This window comes from Dermacentor albipictus, chromosome 7, assembly GCF_038994185.2.
Source record: "Dermacentor albipictus isolate Rhodes 1998 colony chromosome 7, USDA_Dalb.pri_finalv2, whole genome shotgun sequence".
NCBI classification, from domain to species: Eukaryota; Metazoa; Arthropoda; class Arachnida; order Ixodida; family Ixodidae; genus Dermacentor; species Dermacentor albipictus.
The window spans coordinates 135515370-135536270 of record NC_091827.1 but is presented as its reverse complement, the minus strand read 5'-3'; the positions used below and the strand labels follow the sequence as shown (position 1 = coordinate 135536270).

The following is a 20901-nucleotide window of genomic DNA, read 5'->3' as shown; positions in this document are numbered from 1 at the left end:
ACCTCAACTAAATCCACCCACTTAGGTTGGTACACTGTGCATTCTGCTTGTCTGTGGATAAGCGGCAACATTACAAAGTGCCAAAGACATGGCCTTCGAGATTGTGTGCTACAGTGCTGTTGCAACAGTGGAATGCCATAATATTTGAGGCCATCCAAAACCCAATGATTACTTGCAAACTTATTGTAGTGTTATGAAGTTCGAAGCTGCTTAATAAAATTGCAACAGAGCCATTCCTGCTTTTGTTTTTTCCTTCTTTTGATGCCAAGTCTCAAAGGTCTCCATTACTCATACAATCTGTTTCATCTAAAGCAGGAGCATTAATCCAAGCCCAGTCAGACTCACCCGTTGCCGCTCCGAGACAGCCTCACCAATCATCTTCTGCTGCAACTCTCGTTTTATCCTGCAGGCAGCAATTGGCCGCATGAACAAATATAACAGCATGAACAATCAAAATGCAATAGATGTTGATTCAATCCGTCAATATAAATGAACAAATAAAGTGAGGGTGAAATTCATTTACACATGCAGGGTGCCCAGCTAACTTAATGTCGAAGCTTAAATATGTGCCAATGCACTATGTGAGTATGCAACTAAAGGTCCCCAAGCAGCCACGGATATCCATGAGATGTCAGCCATATGTCCGAATGTCCGTTCTTCTAAATACCCCTCATGGATGTCCATAGGTCGTACGAGAAATGTCCATATCCCATTCGGATGTCCGGGAGACATCCTATTTTGAATGTCCGCTGGCTGTACATAAATGGGCGCTCTTAGGACATAAGTTAGGGCATTGATCAATGTCGTAATATGAAAAGTATAGTTGGAAATTTTAAAGATTCGCAATTCATTTTACATTTTCATGTTTTGGCACTCCCTGAACACATAATCCGAGTTATTTTTGCATGGCAAAATGAGTAACTGATGCATCCTTGCAACTTATTATGACAGTTAAAGCGTAAAAGATCTCAAAGGCTAGGCTTTTTTGGCTGCATGAACGATTACCTGCAGAAGCAAAAAATACATCATAGGTGACATGTAGGGGCAGGCAATGCCTAAGGCTATGCTGCTATATGAATTCAGCAGAAGTGATTTCAGGGGCCGGAAACACAGCATAGACATTTCGTTTTCGTACACCACTTATTGCCAAAATAAGTAGTTATTTCCCTGCTTAATTAGATGTACAATAAAAATGTTTCAACGCAACTATTTATATGTGAAAGTTTATTTGCTTCTATTACAGAAACAGGAGCAGGAACAAAAGGCTACAATTGGCATTCAGCACTGTGGTATATAATGTGAAATACATTGGTGACATCATATCGAATCATTGGTAGTACTTGTGCAGTACAGAGGTAAACTTATCATCCAAATAAAACTGAAACACATCAGCAGCGTGAAATACAGAAGACACACATACATTATAGAAAAATAATACAGATTGACAATGAATCTGTAGATACAATTTCCCCAAGTCTGGGAAATAAGTAACACGGTAAACATAAATGAATTGTGTAATTGAAATACAAAAACAAAAGCACAACAATGTGTTACAACATAAGATGCTAAAACATACATATAATCTATTGCATTTCATGTGCTATACTAATGAGCATTTTCATGGATTTCTTAGATAATTTACCATAATCAGGTAAATTTAGGTGATTTAATAATTTAGGGACCTGGTGATTCAAATGCTGCCTGCCATAAATTGTTTGAGACTTTAGTTTCCCTAGTTTCCTTGCGTAGGCAATACTCAGATGTTGATTCAGTTGATTTTGATGTATACAGTTTGTTTTTATATGTTGCAATAACCTATAATTGTAGATCTGGTTTGCTTTCAGCAGAGTGTGTTTGATGAATAGGGTATGTGTTCTCAAATCTTGAGGTTTACCCCTGTAGTTTTCAAAATATCTAAGGTCACTCTTCTGTAAGACTATCAATTGTCAATAATTTTGTAAATGTGTTGTACCCCATACAAGTAAACAATACACAAGTCGTGAATAAAACATAGTAATATAATACCTTTTTAAGCCAAAGTGGAATCAAATTCCTGATTCCGTTAGAACATCCCGTGATTTTGCTAAGTTCAGCAGACAGTCTGCTCACGTGTCTTCCCGGACATATCACCTTTAAACCAAATGCCCAGAAACTTAATGAGCTTCTATTTGTTCTATTTGCACGTCTGAAAACCATATTGTTAACTTAAAATTTATCGGTTTGTTAACTGTTGCAAATATTATATTGTAGTGGGTAATATGCATGTGTGTGGCGTTGTGTGGACTGCCACCGCTGTGGCGCGAGACCCGATCTCGGGCTGCTTATGCGAAGGGCTAGGACTCGTGATCAAGAGCTACTTGCAATCCCTCGAATGAGCTGCAATAAACCCTCTTTCATTTGGTGGAGGTGCGGGGTAACCTCGCAAACTGGAACTACGAAACCGGACGCTACCCACTGCTGCGACCATACCTGACAAAACCATACAGGAAGATGCACCACTGCTTCCAATGGTCATCGTTTTTGGTGTGTTGTGCCAGTGTGATCCTGCTATTTTTAGCGCCATGGATGATCATGACGTGGAGGATTGGTTGTCATGTTACGAACGGGTGAGCCAGTGTAACAAGTGGGACGACGCCACCAAGTTGCACAAGGTGCTGTTTTACTTAACTGGTGTCGCGAACATCTGGTTCAGAAACCACGAACACGATTTCACAACATAGAGCACATTCAAGACAAGTTTCCCAGAAGTGTTCGGGTGCCCCGCTGTGCACAAGCTTTGCGCAGAACAACGCTTACGCGGGCGTGGCAACATCACGGTGAAACTTTCACAAGTTACATCGGAGACGTCACTGACCTGTTTAAATGCGTGAATTCGTCAATGGCAGAACATGACAAGATAAAACACATTATAAAAGGCATTGATGAAGATGCCTTTCAAATGTTGTTAGCGAAGGATCCGCATACCATGGCCGAAGTTATCAATTTGCGCCAAAGTTTTGACGAGCTACAGAAACAACGCATCTTGGCTGGGTATTTTGTGTTCGATTGATTTCTTTGTGCAAACTTGTTGCTCCCACGATGTGACTCTCGGTTGGGATTTTCTGTCGCGCCACCATGCCATCATTGACTGTGCCTGTGCTGAGGTTCAGTTCTCCGTTCTATGCGATTTGCCATCCCGCGACATTCAAGTTCATGATGTTAGCACTATCTGTGTAGCTTCAGATACTGACCTTCCCCCTCACAGTGCTGTAGTTGTCCCTCTTTCATGCGCGTCGCTTGTCGAAACGATGGTTATGCTTACACCCGCTGCCATCTTCAGTCGCCGCCAACCTAAATGTTGCCTTTCGCCCTCGTCACGGTTCACCATGGTGCTGCAGAAATACTGATTTCTAACCCAAATTCGTACACTTTGGCTTTGCACTGTGGCGAGGCTATTCGTGCCATCCAGACTGTGGACGCCGACGTAATTGTGCATTTCCCTATTGCCGATGACGTGGATACTGCCAACGTAACAGCACTGACACCCCATGTGTCATCTAACCGATGTTTTTTGTCGCTATATTGCAGATGACCTCGAGCCGACGAAACATGAGTGGCTAATTACACTTTTAGATCATTTTCACGCCTTTTTAGACTGGAACCCAGCATCATTGAGCCGCACAAGTACCGTCTCTCACCACATTGATAGGGACATCATGCACCATTACGTCAGCGTCCGTACCGCGTGTCATCCACGGGGCGTTGTGTCATCACCGAGCAAGTTGAAAACATGCTTGAACGTGGTGTTATCAAGCCATCCCGCAGTCCTTGGTCGTGTCCCGTAGTGCTTGTTAAGAAAAAAGATGGCTCGATTTGTTTCTGTGTGGACTACCGTCGCCTCAACAAGATTACACGAAAAGATGTCTATCCTCTCCAGCGCATAGACGACGCCCTGGATTGTCTACATGGTGCAGAATTCTTTTCTTCTTTCGACTTGCGATCGGGTTACTGGCAAGTCCCAGCGGATGAATCCGACCGCTCGAAGACAGCTTTTATTATGCCTGATGGCCTGTATGAGTTTACAGTAATGCCATTCAGCCTCTGCAATGCACCCACGACATTCGAAAGGATGATGGACAATATTCTGCGAGGCCTCAAATAGAAGACGTCCTTGTGTTATTTAGATGATGTGGTACTTTTCTCCTATGATTTCACCACTCACCTCTCTCGTCTACGCGAAGTCCTTACTTGCCTTGCCACCGCCGGCCTTCAACTTAACTTGAAAAAGTGTCGCTTCGGAGCCCGCTAGCTGACCATACTTGGCCATGTCGTTTCCAAAGACGCCGTCCTTCCCGACCCTGAAAAACTTCGTGCTGTTGCAGAATTTCCACGGCCGACTACAGTGTAAGAGCTCCAAAGTTTAAGCGTTCTTTGCTCTTGATTTTGACGCTTTGTGCGCAATTTTGCCTGCATCACTGCTCCCCTGATGAAGCTCCTGGCTGGCCCTGGTGACCTTCGCGACTGGACTCCGGCATGTGACCAAGCCTTCACCACTTTGCATCGTCTGCTTACCTCACCGTCTGTCCTACGTCACTACGACCCGAGTGCACAGCCCAAATTTCATACGGATGCCAGTGGTGTTGGTCTTGGAGCCGTCCTTGCACAACGCAAGCCTGGCTTTAAGAAATATGTGATTGCATATGTGAGTCGTGCCCTCATGAATTATTCTGTCACAGAAAAACAACATTTGGCTAAAGTTTGGGCCTTAAACAAATTTCGCCCTTACTTGTAGGGCCATCCGTTCGATCTTGTGACAGACCACCACGCGCTCTACTGGCTTGCGTCACTGAAAGACCTGTCGGGGCGTCTTGGACGTTGGGCTCTTTGGCTCCAAGAATTTGACATTCGCGTCATCTGTCGCTCTCGGCGTCAACATTCTGATGAAGATGCGCTCTCCCGATCACCCATGCGATCCGACGAAGCGCCACCCTCATCCATGGAGTGCCCGGTTGCTACGTTTGCTGTTACTGACATGCTGTCTGAACAGAGAAATGATCTGTGGATTGTGTCTCTCATTGACATTCTTAACAGTTCTTCAATGGCTAGATGCCCTCGAGCCCTTCATCGCCAAGCCATCCATTTTGTGCTATGGGATGCCATCTTGTACCGCCGAAACTATCAGCCAGACGGTCGCAAATGACTGCTAGTCATCCCTCGCCATTTGCGTTTCGACATATGGACATACTTCCACGCCGACCCACAACAAGCTCACGTTGGTGTCCTGAAAACCTACGAGCGGCTCTGCCAGCGGTACTAATGGCATGGCATGTATTCTTATGTCCGCAAGTACATTCAGTCGTGTGCAGGCTGTCAGCGACGCAAGACATCTCCTCATACGACAGGGCCTCTGCAACCTTTACCGTGTCCTGCACGTCCTTTTGACCGGGTTGGCATTGACCTTTATGGGCCTCTACCATGCACTGCTAACGGAAATTATTGAATAATTGTTGTCGTAGACCACCTCACAAGATATGCCGAAACTGCTGCACTTGCTTCGGGTGCTGCTCGCGACATTGCCGCATTCATCTTACAGCATTTCATCTTATGGCACAGAGCACCGCGAGAACTGCTCAGCGACCGAGGGCATGTCTTCTTGTCCAAAGTTATTAATGAGCTACTCACCGCGTGCCACACTATTCACCACACTACTACGCCGTTTCACCCACAGACTAACGGTCTAACGATTGGTGACATGCTCACCATGTATGTTGCGTCTGATCATTCCAATTGGGACGATGTCCTCCCTTTTGTGACGTACGCATATACTACCGCCACTCAGGCTACCACAGGCTTGTCACCATTTTTTCTTCTTTATGGACGTAAACCATCCACTACCCTCGGCACTATACTACCATATCATCCGGATGCCTCCGAATTCACCCCTCTTTCCGAAGTTGTTCGCTATGCTGAAGTGTGCCACCAACTGGCTCGCTCATTCATGTCGGGTACCCAAGGAATCCACAAAGATCGCCACGACACCGATCAGCCCACACAGTCCTTCTGCGTGGACTTTCACGTCTGGCTTCGGCTGCCCTTCCAAGCTCCAGGCCTTAGCCCAAAGCTTCCTCCGAAATATCAAGGTCCATACCAGATCGTCGCGTGTACATCGCCTGTGAATTATGTCGTCGAACCGATGACACCATTTTCGGAGAAATGCTGCCATGGCCGTGAGACGGTTCATGTCAGCCGCCTGAAGCTGTACCATGACCATCTTATTGTATCATCACCTTCCACCATCAGGATGGCTCCTCTTTGCCGCGGGTGCAATTGTAGTGGGTAATATGCATGTGGCGCTATGAGGACTGCCACCGCTGTGGTGTGAGACCCGAGCTCGGGCTGCTGATGCGAAGCGCTAGGACTCGTGATCAAGAGCTACTTGCGATCCCTCGAACGAGCTGCAACAAAACCCCTTTTAATATATTTAGTTTTATTGACATTTAATTGCAATTTGTTGCTGTGTAACCATGAAAACAGAAGATTCAAGTAATTATGTATTGAAATTTGCAACGTTTGCAATGACGTGTCTGCGAAAAACACATTTGTGTCATCACCACACATGATTAAACTTTGAGCATTTCGTGGCTAGGAAAGATCATTGATGTATAGGTTAAATAACAAAGGTCTAAGTATAGAGCCTTGTGCGACACCTTGTATTATCTTTAGTTTAGGAGATTTGCAATTGTTAATTGATATGTACTGATACCTGTCTTGTAAATAGCTGAGAATTAAGTGGTATGCTGACTTTCTTATCCCATAATCATAAATCTTGGTCAACAATATGGCATGACTTACAGGATCAAAAGCTTTTCTGAGATCTAAAAATACACCAACGGTGTATTATCTTTGTTCAATGTTAGTTATTATTTCATGTTTAATAGAGAGTAATGCTTCCACACAGGATCTTTCCTTTCTAAACCCATATTGCACATCAGACATAATAGAGTACTTTCGGATAAATTTTCCAAGGCGGACGTTTATGATTGTCTAAAAAATGTTACACATTACTGTTAGTACAGATATGGGTCAGTAATTGTTAAAAGTGTAATCTGTGCCACCCTTGCACACTGGGCACACTCTAGCTAGCTTGAGTGCTTCCGGGAAATTGCCACATTCGAGCATACGATTAGCATCATGAGCTAGAGGGCTGGAAATTAAGTCCATTACGTGTTTCATGGCAATTGGTATGATATTGTATCCTGCAGCAGCGCTATGTTTAGGTTGCGTATAATATATGTCACATTGTACTCATTGATACTTGCATTGGGATGCATTGGAGAGCCTTGGCAATGCATGCTGTTGAACGACAGTGTCCTACAGCGATCCAATCCAAATTATAGCCATCGTTTTAATGGTGGCAAAGCGTCAGTGCAGCGACGGTTCGTTTGCCATCTTCACAGCCTGCCCGAAATCACCTGCTCAGCTTGAGCTGTGAAAACTACATCTTTCGCTATTTGGGCCAACCGAGTATCGGAACGTGTTTTGTTCACAGGTGCCAACAAGCCCTAAGGCGAGGGGAAAGCCATAGATGCGAAAGAACGCATCACTGCAAACAAATGCCATATTTGAGGCCTTCGGATCACACGCCGGCAGCCAGCAGTCAACAGCCTTAGAATTCGCAAGTCCAGAATGGTACAGCGGTGCATGTACGCTGCACACATGCGTTAACATGTATTGTCGTCCTATCCACGCGAATGTTTATGTGCCTTGCGACGATTTCCGTTATACAGAGGTTACCTCAGGAGTTAATGCCACTGATTGTAACACGATGCAACCCCCGAACTCGGACTAAGAGACAAAATGATGCAACTACTCTCTAGCACAGCGGGTATTAAAGGTCCTTATAGCATTGAATGAATTTATGCTTAAAGAGGTAAAGAAAATTGCTTTTGATGCTTTTGGCAGCCCCACTCGGCACTTGTCCTGTCATCTTTCTCAGCAGCAGTACACTACTAGGTACTATGTAGCAGTATTATACTAGTACACTAGTACTAGGGGTGTGCAAATACCGAATAGTAGATTTTGAGTAGAATACTTAATAGTATTCTAGAATAATAGAATAGTAATACCAAGTTCTCTAGCCGAGTGCCATCCATGCGGTATAACCGAGCTCAGATTGGTCAACCTTGACTGATCAAATAGGGCACCACTGTAGGTTAAATGAGGCGTACAACTCCTGCGGGACCCGCCGTGGTTGCTCAGTGGCTATGGTGTTAGACTGCTGAGCACGAGAGCGCGGGATCGGATCCCTGCCACGGCGGCCGCATTTCGATGGGGGCGAAATGCGAAAACACCCGTGTACTTAGAATTAGGTGCACGTTAAAGAACCCCAGGTGGTCGAAATTTCCGGAGTCCCCCACTACGGCGTGCCTCATAATCAGAAAGTGGTTTTGTCACGTAAAACCCCATAAGTTATTTTTTTAAATTTAACTACTGCGGGGACGGTAGAGTATCCGTCTCCCGTGCAAGAGGACCGTGGTTCAAACCCCGGTGCCGCGCAATTCTCCACCAGAAAATACAAAAAAAACCGTGTGTTGAGAAAATTGCACAAACAGGCCTGGAGTGCGGCCTAATTCCGGCGACCAGAACCGGTAACGCACTCTCTCACCAAAGCAGGATTGATTACCCTGGTGCAGTACTTGGCCACAACCTCCCATATGAATAAAACACTCAAACCCCGGCCCTGAGTCCCCAGCAGCCGCGAAGCAACTGACCACGGCGGCGGTCAGATCTGTGACGCTGCAGAGGGTGCTAAGAATACCTGGCTCCGGACAGGACGCCATTGGAATCTGAACCTGGCAACGTTTAACGGTTAGAACGTTATCTAGTGAGGCGAGTCTAGCAGTGTTATTGGAGGAATTAGAGGGTAGTAAATGGGATATAATAGGGCTCAGTGAGGTTAGGAGGACAAAAGAAGCATATACAGTGCTAAAAAGCGGGCACGTACTGTGCTACCGGGGCTTAGCGGAGAGACGAGAACTAGGAGTCGGATTCCTGATTAATAAGGAAATAGCTGGTAACATACAGGAATTCTATAGCATTAACGAGAGGGTGGCAGGTCTTGTTGTGAAACTTAATAAGAGGTACAAATTGAAGGTGGTACAAGTCTATGCCCCTACATGCAGTCATGATGACCAGGAAGTCGAAAGCTTTTATGAAGACGTGGAATCGGCGATGGGTAAAGTCAAAACAAAATACACTATACTGATGGGCGACTTCAATGCCAGGGTAGGCAAGAAGCAGGCTGGAGACAAGTCAGTGCGGGAATATGGCATAGGCTCTAGGAATAGCAGAGGAGAGTTATTAGTAGAGTTTGCAGAACAGAATAATATGCGGATAATGAATACCTTTTTCCGCAAGCGGGTTAGGCGAAAGTGGACGTGGAGGAGCCCGAATGGTGAGACTAGAAATGAAATCGACTTCATACTCTGCGCGAAACCTGGCATCATACAAGATGTCGACGTGCTCGGCAAGGTACGCTGCAGTGACCACAGGATGGTAAGAACTCGAATTAGCCTAGACTTGAGGAGGGAACGGAAGGAACTGGTACACAAGAAGCCAATCAATGAGTTAGCGGTAAGAGGGAAACTAGAGGAATTCCGGATCAAGTTACAGAACAGGTATTCAGCTTTAACTCAGGAAGAGGACCTTAGTGTTGAAGCAATGAACGACAATCTCATGGGCATCATTAAGGAGTGCGCAATAAAAGTCGGTGGTAACGCCGTTAGACAGGAAACCAGTAAGCTATCGCAGGAGACAAAAGATCTTATCAAGAAGCGCCAATGTATGAGAGCCTCTAACCCTACAGCTAGAATAGAACTGGCAGAACTTTCTAAGTTAATCAACAAGGGTAAGACAGCGGACATCAGGAACTATAATATGGATAGAATTGAGCAGGCTCTCAGGAACGGAGGAAGCCTAAAAACAGTGAAGAAGAAACTAGGAATAGGCAAGAATCAGATGTGTGCGTTGAGAGACAAAGCCGGCAATATCGTTACTAATGTGGATGAGATAGTTCAGGTGGCTGAGGAGTTCTACAGAGATTTATATAGTACCAGTGGCACCCACGACGATCGTGGAAGAGAGAATAGCCTAGAGGAATTCGAAATCCCAAAGGTAACGCCAGAAGAAGTAAAGAAAGCCTTAGGAGCTATGCAAAGGGGGAAGGCAGCTGGGGAGGATCAGGTAACAGCAGATTTGTTGAAGGATGGTGGTCAGATTGTTTTAGAGAAACTGGCCACCCTGTATACGCAATGCCTCATAACCTCGAGCGTACTGGAATCTTGGAAGAACGCTAACATAATCCTTATCCATAAGAAAGGGGACACCAAAGACTTGAAAAATTATAGACCAATCAGCTTACTGTCCATTGCCTACAAACTATTTACTAAGGTAATCGCAAATAGAATCAGGAACACCTTAGACTTCTGTCAACCAAAGGACCAGGCAGGATTCCGTAAAGGCTACTCAACAATACACCGTATTCACACTATCAATCAGGTGATAGAAAAATGTGCAGAATATAACCAACCCTTATATATCGCTTTCATTGATTACGAGAAAGCGTTTGATTCAGTCGAAACCTCAGCAGTCATGGAGGCATTAGGGAATCAAGGTGTAGATGAGCCATATGTAAAAATACTGGAAGATATCTATAGCGGCTCGACAGCCACCGTAGTCCTCCACAAAGAAAGCAACAAAATCCCAATAAAGAAAGGCGTCATACAGGGAGATACGATCTCTCCAATGCTATTCACCGCATGTTTACAGGAGGTATTCAGAGACCTGGAGTGGGAAGAATGGGGGATAAAAGTTAATGGAGAATACCTTAGCAACTTGCGATTCGCCGACGATATTGCCTTGCTTAGTAACTCAGGAGACCAATTGCAATGCATGCTCACTGACCTGGAGAGGCAAAGCAGAAGGGTGGGCCTGAAAATTAATCTGCAGAAAACTTAAGTAATGTTTAACAGTCTCGGAAGAGAACAGCAGTTTACGATAGGTAGCGAGGCACTGGAAGTGGTAAGGGAATACATCTACTTAGGGCAGGTAGTGACCACGGATTCGGATCATGAGACTGAAATAACCAGAAGAATAAGAATGGGCTGGGGTGCGTTTGGCAGACATTCTCAAATCATGAACAGCAGGTTGCCACTATCCCTCAAAAGCAAAGTGTATAACAGCTGTGTGTTACCAGTACTCACATATGGGGCAGAAACCTGGAGGCTTAGGAAAAGGGTTCTGCTGAAATTGAGGACTACGCAACGAGCTATGGAAAGAAGAATGATCGGTGTAACGTTAAGGGATATGAAAAGAGCAGATTGGGTGAGGCAACAAACGCGAGTAAATGACATCTTAGTTGAAATCAAGAAAAAGAAATGGGCATGGGCCGGACATGTAATGAGGAGGGAAGATAACCGATGGTCATTAAGAGTTACGGAGTGGATTCCAAGGGAAGCGAAGCGTAGCAGGGGGCGGCAGAAAGTTAGGTGGGCGGATGACACTAAGACGTTTGCAGGGACAACATGGCCACAATTAGTACATGACCGGGGTATTTGGAGAAGTATGGGAGAGGCTTTGCCCTGCAGTAGGCGTAACTAGGCTGATGATGATGATTATGATGAATAGTATACTTACTAGTAATACTAGTAAGAGAATACTTAATCAAGAAAAAAAGCTGAAAATCGTATATCAAAGCATTTTCCGACAATATTTCACGCTTACAAATTTTGGGCAAGAAAGTACGGTGTTTCACATGCTCGGGAGTCTCCTAGCATTGCATAACAAGAATGTAGCAAGCTGTCAGTAACATGGGTACAGAGAAATCAAGATATACAGTACGGTCTACTCTTAATTATGGGAACACCAAATTAGTACGCCAGCATTGATTACAGCTCAGTTCTAGTATTCTAGTATATGAAGGTCTGGAAAATGTTTTTATTTTATCGATAGGAGTTCTATTCAATATAATCAAGTGCTTCTTTTTCCTCTGAAGCTAATCAGTTTGTGACATTCTGTACTGAATAACAACAAGATTCTAAGCTTAATAACGGGCCTGTGTTTTGCGGCAATATTTTATTTATTGCTTGGATAGTTTTGCTTTCCTGTTTTTCTCCAAAATACAGAAGGGCTATCCCAACTTTACAGCCGGTGGGTTATTCTAAGGCCAATCTGCGCGAGGGATAGAAGGACCCCACATGATGCGATTTGATCACCGCTCCGAGCATAACTGGTGCCGACGGCAAAGAGCCGGCACTATCCATGAGTCAGGTTCGGTGTGATTTGCCGAACCTGACTAAAATTGCCGAAAGATTCTAAAATCTGTAGGGTCATGACAAGAACGTGCAACCCACACCTCCCCTTCCTCCTCTCCCCTTGGTCGTCCGCCGTCTATGCAACTGCATGCAACCAGGTCACGGCACTTTCCCATCAGCCACGTGAGCGAAATTCAAAGATAGTTTTCTGGTAGGTTCGCTCAAATCTAAAAGACGAAAGGGAGAAAGAACGAACAATGCGCGTCTATGAATGGCGTCAGTAACGAGAGACCACTGTCCCGTGTGTCACAAAGATGGAAACATTGTCATCATCTCGTGTGCCCTTACTTTCATTTGCGAAGTGGGTTGTTGGCTTTCCGAGTGTTGTGTGACTGCTGCAAATATGCATAAGTAGATTCAGCACTATACCGTAACTCTGGTTGCCAATGCCCGACGAAGCAGTGCCGAGGCTGTGTGGCGGCAACAAAAATTTGCTGCTGGCCGACATGCTAACGGGCCACAAGCCATCGTAGATTGCTTGATGCTAATATGTTCGTAGGGTGGCTCATCAGTGACTGACAGCTGCTGAAGCAACACGAAGTTCATCACCGGATTATACAACACTCTGCATGCCTGTCAACGGAGACAATGATAGCAAATGTCTATGACGGCATGACAAGCATGGTATAATTGCGATTGAATGACAGTATGACTGTCATGGCGAAGAAAGATTGACACCTATGGAACGACGAAGGCAGTATGACGATGGCATGACAATAATGGGATGTTACTGAAGTGATAACAATGATAAAATGACAATGTGACGACGACGGTGTGATGACGACTGTGTGAAGACGATAGCGTGATGACACCATGATGGGAGTCAGATCACAAAGCGGAAATGATGACGATGTAATGACCACTACGGCATCATGGCTCCAAACATACCGAATGGCCATAGCTATTAGACAACTTAGCCCACTGGGTCGGTGTAGAGGCATGATGACAACAGCATGATGAGAGTCTGATCATGAAACTCGAACGACAATGATTGAATGACCATGACAACATCACTGTGACAGCGTGACAAAGAACGCATGACGACTGTATGATGACGCTGGCGTGACGACGATGATACAACAAGCATCGGATAACAAAGCTGAAACGACAGCGATGCAACAACCATGACGACGTCACGACCATGAGTACATAGCCAGTGGCCCAAACTATTAGATAACTTGGACCACTAGTTTGAGGTAGAAGGCGTGACGACGACGGCATGACGAGAGTAAGATATCACGATGCTGGAATGATGACAATTCAATGTCCATGGTGGAGTCATGACCAGGAACACATAACAAGTGGTCCAAGAAGGTAGTCAATTTGGGCCACTCGGTCGACTAGGTAGGTAGATATATAGAAAGGCTCAAACTGGCTGAAGTAGGGAATGAATGCTATTTTCATTAAATAAAAAGTCAAGGTTATTTGTGTCAAATGGTGTCAAACTAACATACGCTTAAAATTCACGCCTACAATTGAAATGCTGTTTTACATGTGCTGCCATGGCCATGAATTGCACCGGCTCGAGCTACCAAGGCCAGATGTCATACATTGACATATGAGCGTGGACGCTGCTATTGGTAAAGCACTGCATGCAGCATAATGTGGCTCACACTTGCGGCAAGCTATGTTTTCATTTGAAGAAAACATTTCGATGAAATAAAACAGTTCCTATGCTTTATGCACACTTTTGGCTCTATATGTGGTGGTAAATAAAAAAATGAGCCTTTTATTTTTCTCATTCGAGACTCGCAACATTTGTGTATGTGTGTGCGCACATGTCACACGCACAAGCAGTAATCTACGTTTTTCAACATATATGCATAAAACTGAAGCTTGTTTCCCCTCATCCTTTATTCAAGAAAAATGCAATAGATGGGTCACTGATAGCCGCTCCATGGAGCAAGTTGCGTTTTGTTTGGTATTAGTATGTCTAATAACGAGCTACGGAAAGAAGAATGATAGGTGTAACCTTAAGGGATAAGAAAAGAGCAGATTGGGTGAGGGAACAAACACGACTTGATGACATCTTAGTTGAAATCAAGAAAAAGAAATGGGCATGAGCAGGACATGTAATGAGGAGGGAACATAACCGATGGTCATTAAGGGTTACGGACTGGATTCCAAGGGAAGGGAAGCGTAGCAGGGCACGGCAGAAAGTTAGTTGGACTGGTGAGATTCAGAAGTTTGCAGGGACAACATGGCCACAATTAGTACATGACCGGGGTAGTTGGAGAAGTATGGGAGAGGCCTTTGTCCTGCAGTGGGTGTAACCAAGCTGACGATGATGATGGTGAATAGCATTGTTAGTCAAGAATAATAGACTAAAGCTTTTAGTGAACTTCACAAAGTAAAAATTTCGTGCATTTTTATACCAATCGTTCAGTTTCTACTGCAGTATGCTCTCTTGCAAAAGCAAATATGGGAGAAAATGTGCCACACTTGTTATTACAGTAAAATCTCATCACTACGAACACCACATTAACGAACTTTTCAGTCTAGGAATTTTTTTTGAATCCCCACCAGAATGTCTATATTTTCAATGTAAAAAATTTTCCGTACTACGAATTTCAGATTACCGAATATTTCAGAATAATGTACATAATTTAATCCCGTAATCACCGAGATGCTTCATTATTACAAAGTTCCGTTGAAGTTTCGGTGCCGAATACCTGAGGCTTCCACCTATGATCATCATCCGCAGCAGCAGCAGCCATGCGCTAGGGAACTCGTTTCAATGGGTACAGCCTCAGCAGCATCGGCATCAGGGTGAGCGTTACGTAGGGTCATGTCCGGACCCTCCTACTACGTCGCAGGCCTAGTGTCACCAGGCCCCGAACACTCTCAAGTTCAACAAATGGCCACAGAGGGCGAAAATATCGACCGTGCGGTGCTGCTAAAAAAACGGGCATAGTACACCAATTAAAAAGGTTCCCCCGTGAGTGCATTATCTCCCACTAGAGGCGCTGTAGTAAGCGCAATTTTAACCTACAAACTTTCTTCAACAATAAACGAAGCGTTTTTATTACATGACAAAGAGTACAAATTATCATTCCTAATTTTAAATTTTCCTTTTTATTAATTTGTTGTTTTTTTCCATTATGAACGCAAGATAGCGTTCAGCATTATCGACCTCCCACAAGACCTCTGGCCTGGATTGAAAATTTTTGGCGGTATGTTTGCGTGCACGGCAGGTAGCGATTCATTGGTTAACACATCGGTTGCTTATTTTGTGCTAAAACCAGTTTATTTGGTTTCGACACATCGCATTATTTAACTTGGGGCGCAAGCCAGAAAGCTAGGTTTCAGTCGTGAGCCATGTGGAACATGTCTGCATTGAAATGGTAGGTAGATCCTGCTGCAACTGGGGACGGCGATACCGGTGAGTCGTTTAATATCGCCGCTTCAATCGCTATGTAATATATTCATCTCGTTAACTTACAGGCGGAGGCAAGTTAAGGAACTAGATGCTGCATCACGTATCGGCAGTCAGGAACTTCGTAGCTGTTTCCGAAATAAACTTTCAGTTACGAGGCCATTATTATACACACATTCACGAAAGAGAAAGCGATATCGGAACGCGCGTCACATTTTTCATCTCGTTGCCGTAGCCATGCGTGACTGAGTAGCCTTATCAATATTTTTTTTCGAGTCCGCCGGCAGCTTCTTTCGTTCACAGATTCGAATAACCTTTTGATAAACTGAAGCTGAAGTACTGAACTGAATGAATTAAACAGCTGCACGCATAATAATTCAACTATATTTCGTACCTGTTGGTTCCAAATGTTCTTGTTGTTCAGTTTGGTTTGCCTGAGGACATAAATCTTTGCAGCAGTGAAGAGGTGCATCACGGTCATGTAGAAAGAGAATGCATCATTTCAAATAGCTTCATGTCTTTCATGCATTTGCTTGTGGAACCAACAGTGTAATCTCTTCTAGAGGATAAATGAGCGCACAAATTCTGACAAGCATGTGTTGCCCCGTCGGGCATATATTCGTTAGCCCACCAGGCTCGGTTGCCTGTCATGCACGGTAGGCAACATTGGGCACTGCACCCAATAAAAACCGACGTGCATAGCTGCTCGGCGGTCAGTCATCGATCATCACCACCACACTGCGGAGTGTCTAACGGAGGGTGCCTCGAGCCCTCCCTTGTTCACGAACCTGGGCAGATCGTGACACTGGCAACGAGGACGGCGACCAGTATCCACTGATTGTCCCACGCCGCCGCGAACGGCGAAACACCGCCCCTCGTTACTGCCGCCATGCCGCTGTACGGAAGGCTCGAGCCGTTCGAGGGAGATGGGTCCCCCTGGCCAATTTATGAGGAACAAGTCCATGTGTTCTTCCGGGCGAACGACACACCCGATGCCAAACAACGGAACATTTTCTTGGCCAGCTGCGGGACCAGGGTCTTCAGTCTCTTGCTCGACCTTCTCAAGCCAGCCACACCACATGTTAAGACGCTGGGTGAGCTGCTCGCCATACTGCGCCCGCATTTCAACCCAGCACTGTCCACACTAATGGTGCGTTTCCTCTTCAACAACCAGAGCCGCCGGCAAGGAGAGACCTTCGGGCAGTTCGTTGCTGTGCTACGAGGGTTAGCGAGTGCCTGCGTTTTGGGGGACCAGCTGGACTCGCTGCTCTGGGACAGTTTCGTATGCGGCATTAACAACACCGTCATGCAGACGCGACTCCTGGAGCTTCCCGACCCCTTGCTGGACGACGCCATGAAGGCAGCGCGGACAATCGAAGCTGTCGCCGAGGATGCCAGCAAGATTGCGCATGCGACTGGCTCGCCCTCGGCGGAAGCGGCGGTCAACAAGTTGGCGACAAAGGGCAGTACCTACGGTCGCTGTGGTGGTGCCCACTCCCCCTCACAGTGGCAGTTTTCTCAAGCACAATGTTTCACGTGGAGGAAAGGTGGGCACCTGGCATGGGTATGCCGAAGGGGGAGGACGAACAACGGGCAGCAGCAGCAGCCTGGTTCAAGCCCAGGTACCAGACAAGCCTGCGGCCAGGGCAGCCGTCGCAAGGGTACGCGCTGGCGCCGTGCGGCAGCTGGCTTAAGTTTTTCCGCGGCCAGTCTCCGTGTCGTGACCGAGGACCCGCCAATTTTCGACATAAGGCACACAGGCCTTGTACCATCATCTGTGCCACCGTACATGCTGACCGTCGAAATCTGCGGGCTCCCCATTTCCATGGAGCTGGACACAAGGGCCAGCGTGTCGGCCATGGCCGGGAAACTGTTCAAGCGCACTTTCCCCGGTGTGTATGCCGAGGCTTCGGGCATCATGCTGTGCAGTTACTCCGGGCAGCTCTTCCAGGTCCAGGGTCAGGCCAAGGTGAGCGTTCGCTTTGGCGACAGGGAGGCAACCCTTCCCCTGCACTTAACCAAGGGGTCGTCGCCGACGCTGCTGGGCCGAAACTGGATCCATGCACTGGGCGTTCATCTGCCAAAGTACCAAGAAACCACCCTGCATGTGGTGAAAGACGTTCCCAGTGTCCAGACCGAGTTCAAGTCCCTGTTCCAGCCGGGGGTGGGCACATTCGCCGGCCCGACGGCTGGCATCTATGTACCTGAGGGAGCCCGGAAACGCTTTTTCAAGCCTCACCCACTGCTGTTCGCCCTGAAGGACGGGGTCACCCAGGAGTTGCAACGGTTACAGCGAGAGGGCATCCTGGTACCTGTCAAGACGTCTGAATGGGCCACTCCAATCGTACCAGTCCTCAAGCGAGACGGCAGTGTCAGGATATGTGGGGATATCAAGGTTACCATCAACCCCGTCGCTACCGTCGAGAAGTACCCGCTGCCCCAGATTGAAAATCCATGGTCAGCGTTGTCAAGTGGACAGAAGTTCACCAAGCTCGACCTCAGAGATGCTTTACCAGCAGCTGGTGCTCCAGATGACAAAGATAGACCGATCGATCGATCGATAGATAGATAGATAGATAGATAGATAGATAGATAGATAGATAGATAGATAGATAGATAGATAGACAAAGATGACATGCTGCAGAGCAATCCTACAGCCAGCTGGACAAGGAAGGCTTTGCCTTCATGTTCGGTGTCCAACGCTTTCACCAGTATCTGTGGGGCCGGAAGTTCGAGGTGGTCACGGACCACAAGCCGCTGTTGGGGCTGCTGGGAACTGACTAGGCAGTTCCTGTGCAGGCATCACCTCGAGTGGCACGCTGGGCCTTGAGGCTGGCAGCTTAGAGTTACCAGCTGGTTTACCGTCCGAGAAAGGACCTGGGACCTGCTAATGCCTTGAGTCGCCTGCCCCTGCCTGAGGTGCCTAATGCAGTTCCAGAACCTACTGAAGTGTTCATGTTGGAGCACGCGTACCCGGAGGTGCTCTCCTGATCTGCAGTATCGCAAGTGACCAGCCAGGACCCAGTGCTGTCTCAGGTCATCAAGGCGGTGTGCCGTGGGGAGGAATTGGTTCAGCAGGCCTATAGCCACAACGCCGTAAGCTGGGCTTGCAGCAGGGCTGCCTACTGTGGGGTTCAATGGTGGTGCTCCCACTAAGTCTCCGGTCCAGGGTCCTGCAGTTGCCGAACTGCACCCGGGTCATCCTTGCGTGGAAAAGAATAAGATGGTGGCCCAGTCCCATGTTTGGTGGCGTGGCCTGTACCAGGACATAGCTCACATAGTGCAGAGCTGCCAAATCTGCCAGGAGCTTTAGCGGAAGGGCAGTGGATTGGGCAAGTTGGTGTTCCATGGTAACAATAAAATTCAAACAGCGCTAGATGACAGGACCAGAAAGAGGAGGAGACAAACACGGCGCTGAACTTAGATGACGCGAGGCCCACTAATGCGGGCCTCGCTTCATGTGGAAATCACCCCCTGGCCATTCCCACAGAGACCCTGGTCCCGCCTACATGTGGATTTTGGGGGACCTTTCAAAGGCCATTACCTCCTGGTGCTGGTGGACGCCTTTTCGAAGTGGGTGGAGGTTCTACCTGTCACATCAGCAGGCATGACCATTGCGGCTCTACGACAGGTCTTCGCCACCTAGGGGTTGCCGGACGTCATAGTGTCTGACAATGGTCCTGCTTTCGCCAGCCGAGAGCACATGGTCTGGCTGACGAAGAATGGAATTCGCTGGATGATGGTTCCTCCGTACCACCCTGCTTCAAACGGTGCACCTGAGCGGGTGGTGTAAACCGTCAAGGGCAAGCCCAAGAAGAGCCAGACTGGGGATTTACGGACGCCGATTGCCCGGATACTGTTCCACTACCGGACCACACCACACGATGTCACTGGCCGTGCGCATTGTGAGCTCCTGCTGGGTCGGATTGTCAAGACAACCTTGGGCGTCTTGCATCCGGGCCTCCCATCCACAGTGCTCCTGAAGCAGCTGAAGCAGAAGGTGGCTGCTGACTAAGGGTGTCGTCCCGGGCCTTTGCCGGAATCGTCAGAACAGAATACCTGACTTGGGTGACGAAGAACGGAATCTGCCGGATGATGATTCTGCCATATCACTCTTCTTACAGTGGTGCAGCCGAGCGGGTGGTGTAAACCATCAAGGGCCAGCTCAAGAAGAGCCAGACTGGGAATTTCCAGAAGCAGATTGCTCGGATACTGTTCCAGTACCGGACCACGCCCCAATGTCACTGGCCGTGCCCTCTGTGAGCTCCTGCTGGGTTGGATGGTCAAGACACCCTTGGACGTCTTGCATCCGGACCTCCGATCCACAGTGCTCCTGAAGCACCTGAAGCAGAAGGTGGCTGCCAACCAAGGGTGCCGTCCCAGGCCTTTGCTGGAGTCAGGCGCTCCAGTTTTTGCCTGAAACTTCCGTCCTGGCTCACCCTGGTCCACCGGACAGCGGGTGTCTCCTGCGAGCGCCTCATCGCTCCTCGTCCGCATGCCAGACGGGGCCACGTGGCACAGACACGCCGACCATGTTAGGCCTCACCTCGGGACATGGCTAGTACCCTCGACTGCCACTTCCGACTTACAGTCCTCAGGAGGACTAGCAGCAGCACCAGTCGCTTCCAGCGGAGGTGGCAAGCGTTGCCAGCGGTGCAGTGCCCGTTGGGCTGGTGTCGAGCGCGTCACCGCTCACAAGGCCGACCACTACGGACCCTCCGGATGGAGCGAAGCTGTCTTAGGCAGCACCTGGCATTGCCACACCCGGCCTGTCAACACTGGTGCCCAGACGGAGTACTCGACGGCGGAGGCCACCGGACCGTTACTCGCCTGTGTAGCAGGCACCGTCGACCCGGCTGGAACGGAGGCAGGGCCTTGTACATTGAACGTAGAAGTTATTTTGTGGTCGACAAGCAAATGAGGGGTAAGGGGGTGTGACAAGCATGTGACGCCCACTCGGGCACAATCTTCGTTGGCCCCCAAGGCTCGTTGGCCTGCCATGCTTGGTAGTCAACCTTGGGCACCGCACCAAATAAACACCTACGTGCACAGCTGCTCGGCGGTCGATCATCGTTCATCACCACCATGCTGTGGAGCGTCTGTCTAATGGAGGGGGCCTCGAGCCATGCCTTGTTCACGAAGCCGGGCGGATCATGACATAAATGTTCTCATTTG

General features: G+C 47.5%; 1 protein-coding gene across 3 annotated transcripts in view; it reads right to left on the bottom strand.

Moving 5' to 3' along the window:
* LOC135911545 (1-phosphatidylinositol 4,5-bisphosphate phosphodiesterase classes I and II-like) overlaps nucleotides 1-20901 on the bottom strand; it is a 590731-nt gene that overhangs the window by 22128 nt on the left and 547702 nt on the right. For all 3 annotated transcript variants that reach the window (XM_065443866.2, XM_065443867.2, XM_065443868.2), the window contains one exon: nucleotides 346-403. In XM_065443866.2, coding sequence (XP_065299938.1) covers nucleotides 346-403 — 58 coding nt within the window. The remainder of the gene's footprint in view (nucleotides 1-345; nucleotides 404-20901) is intronic.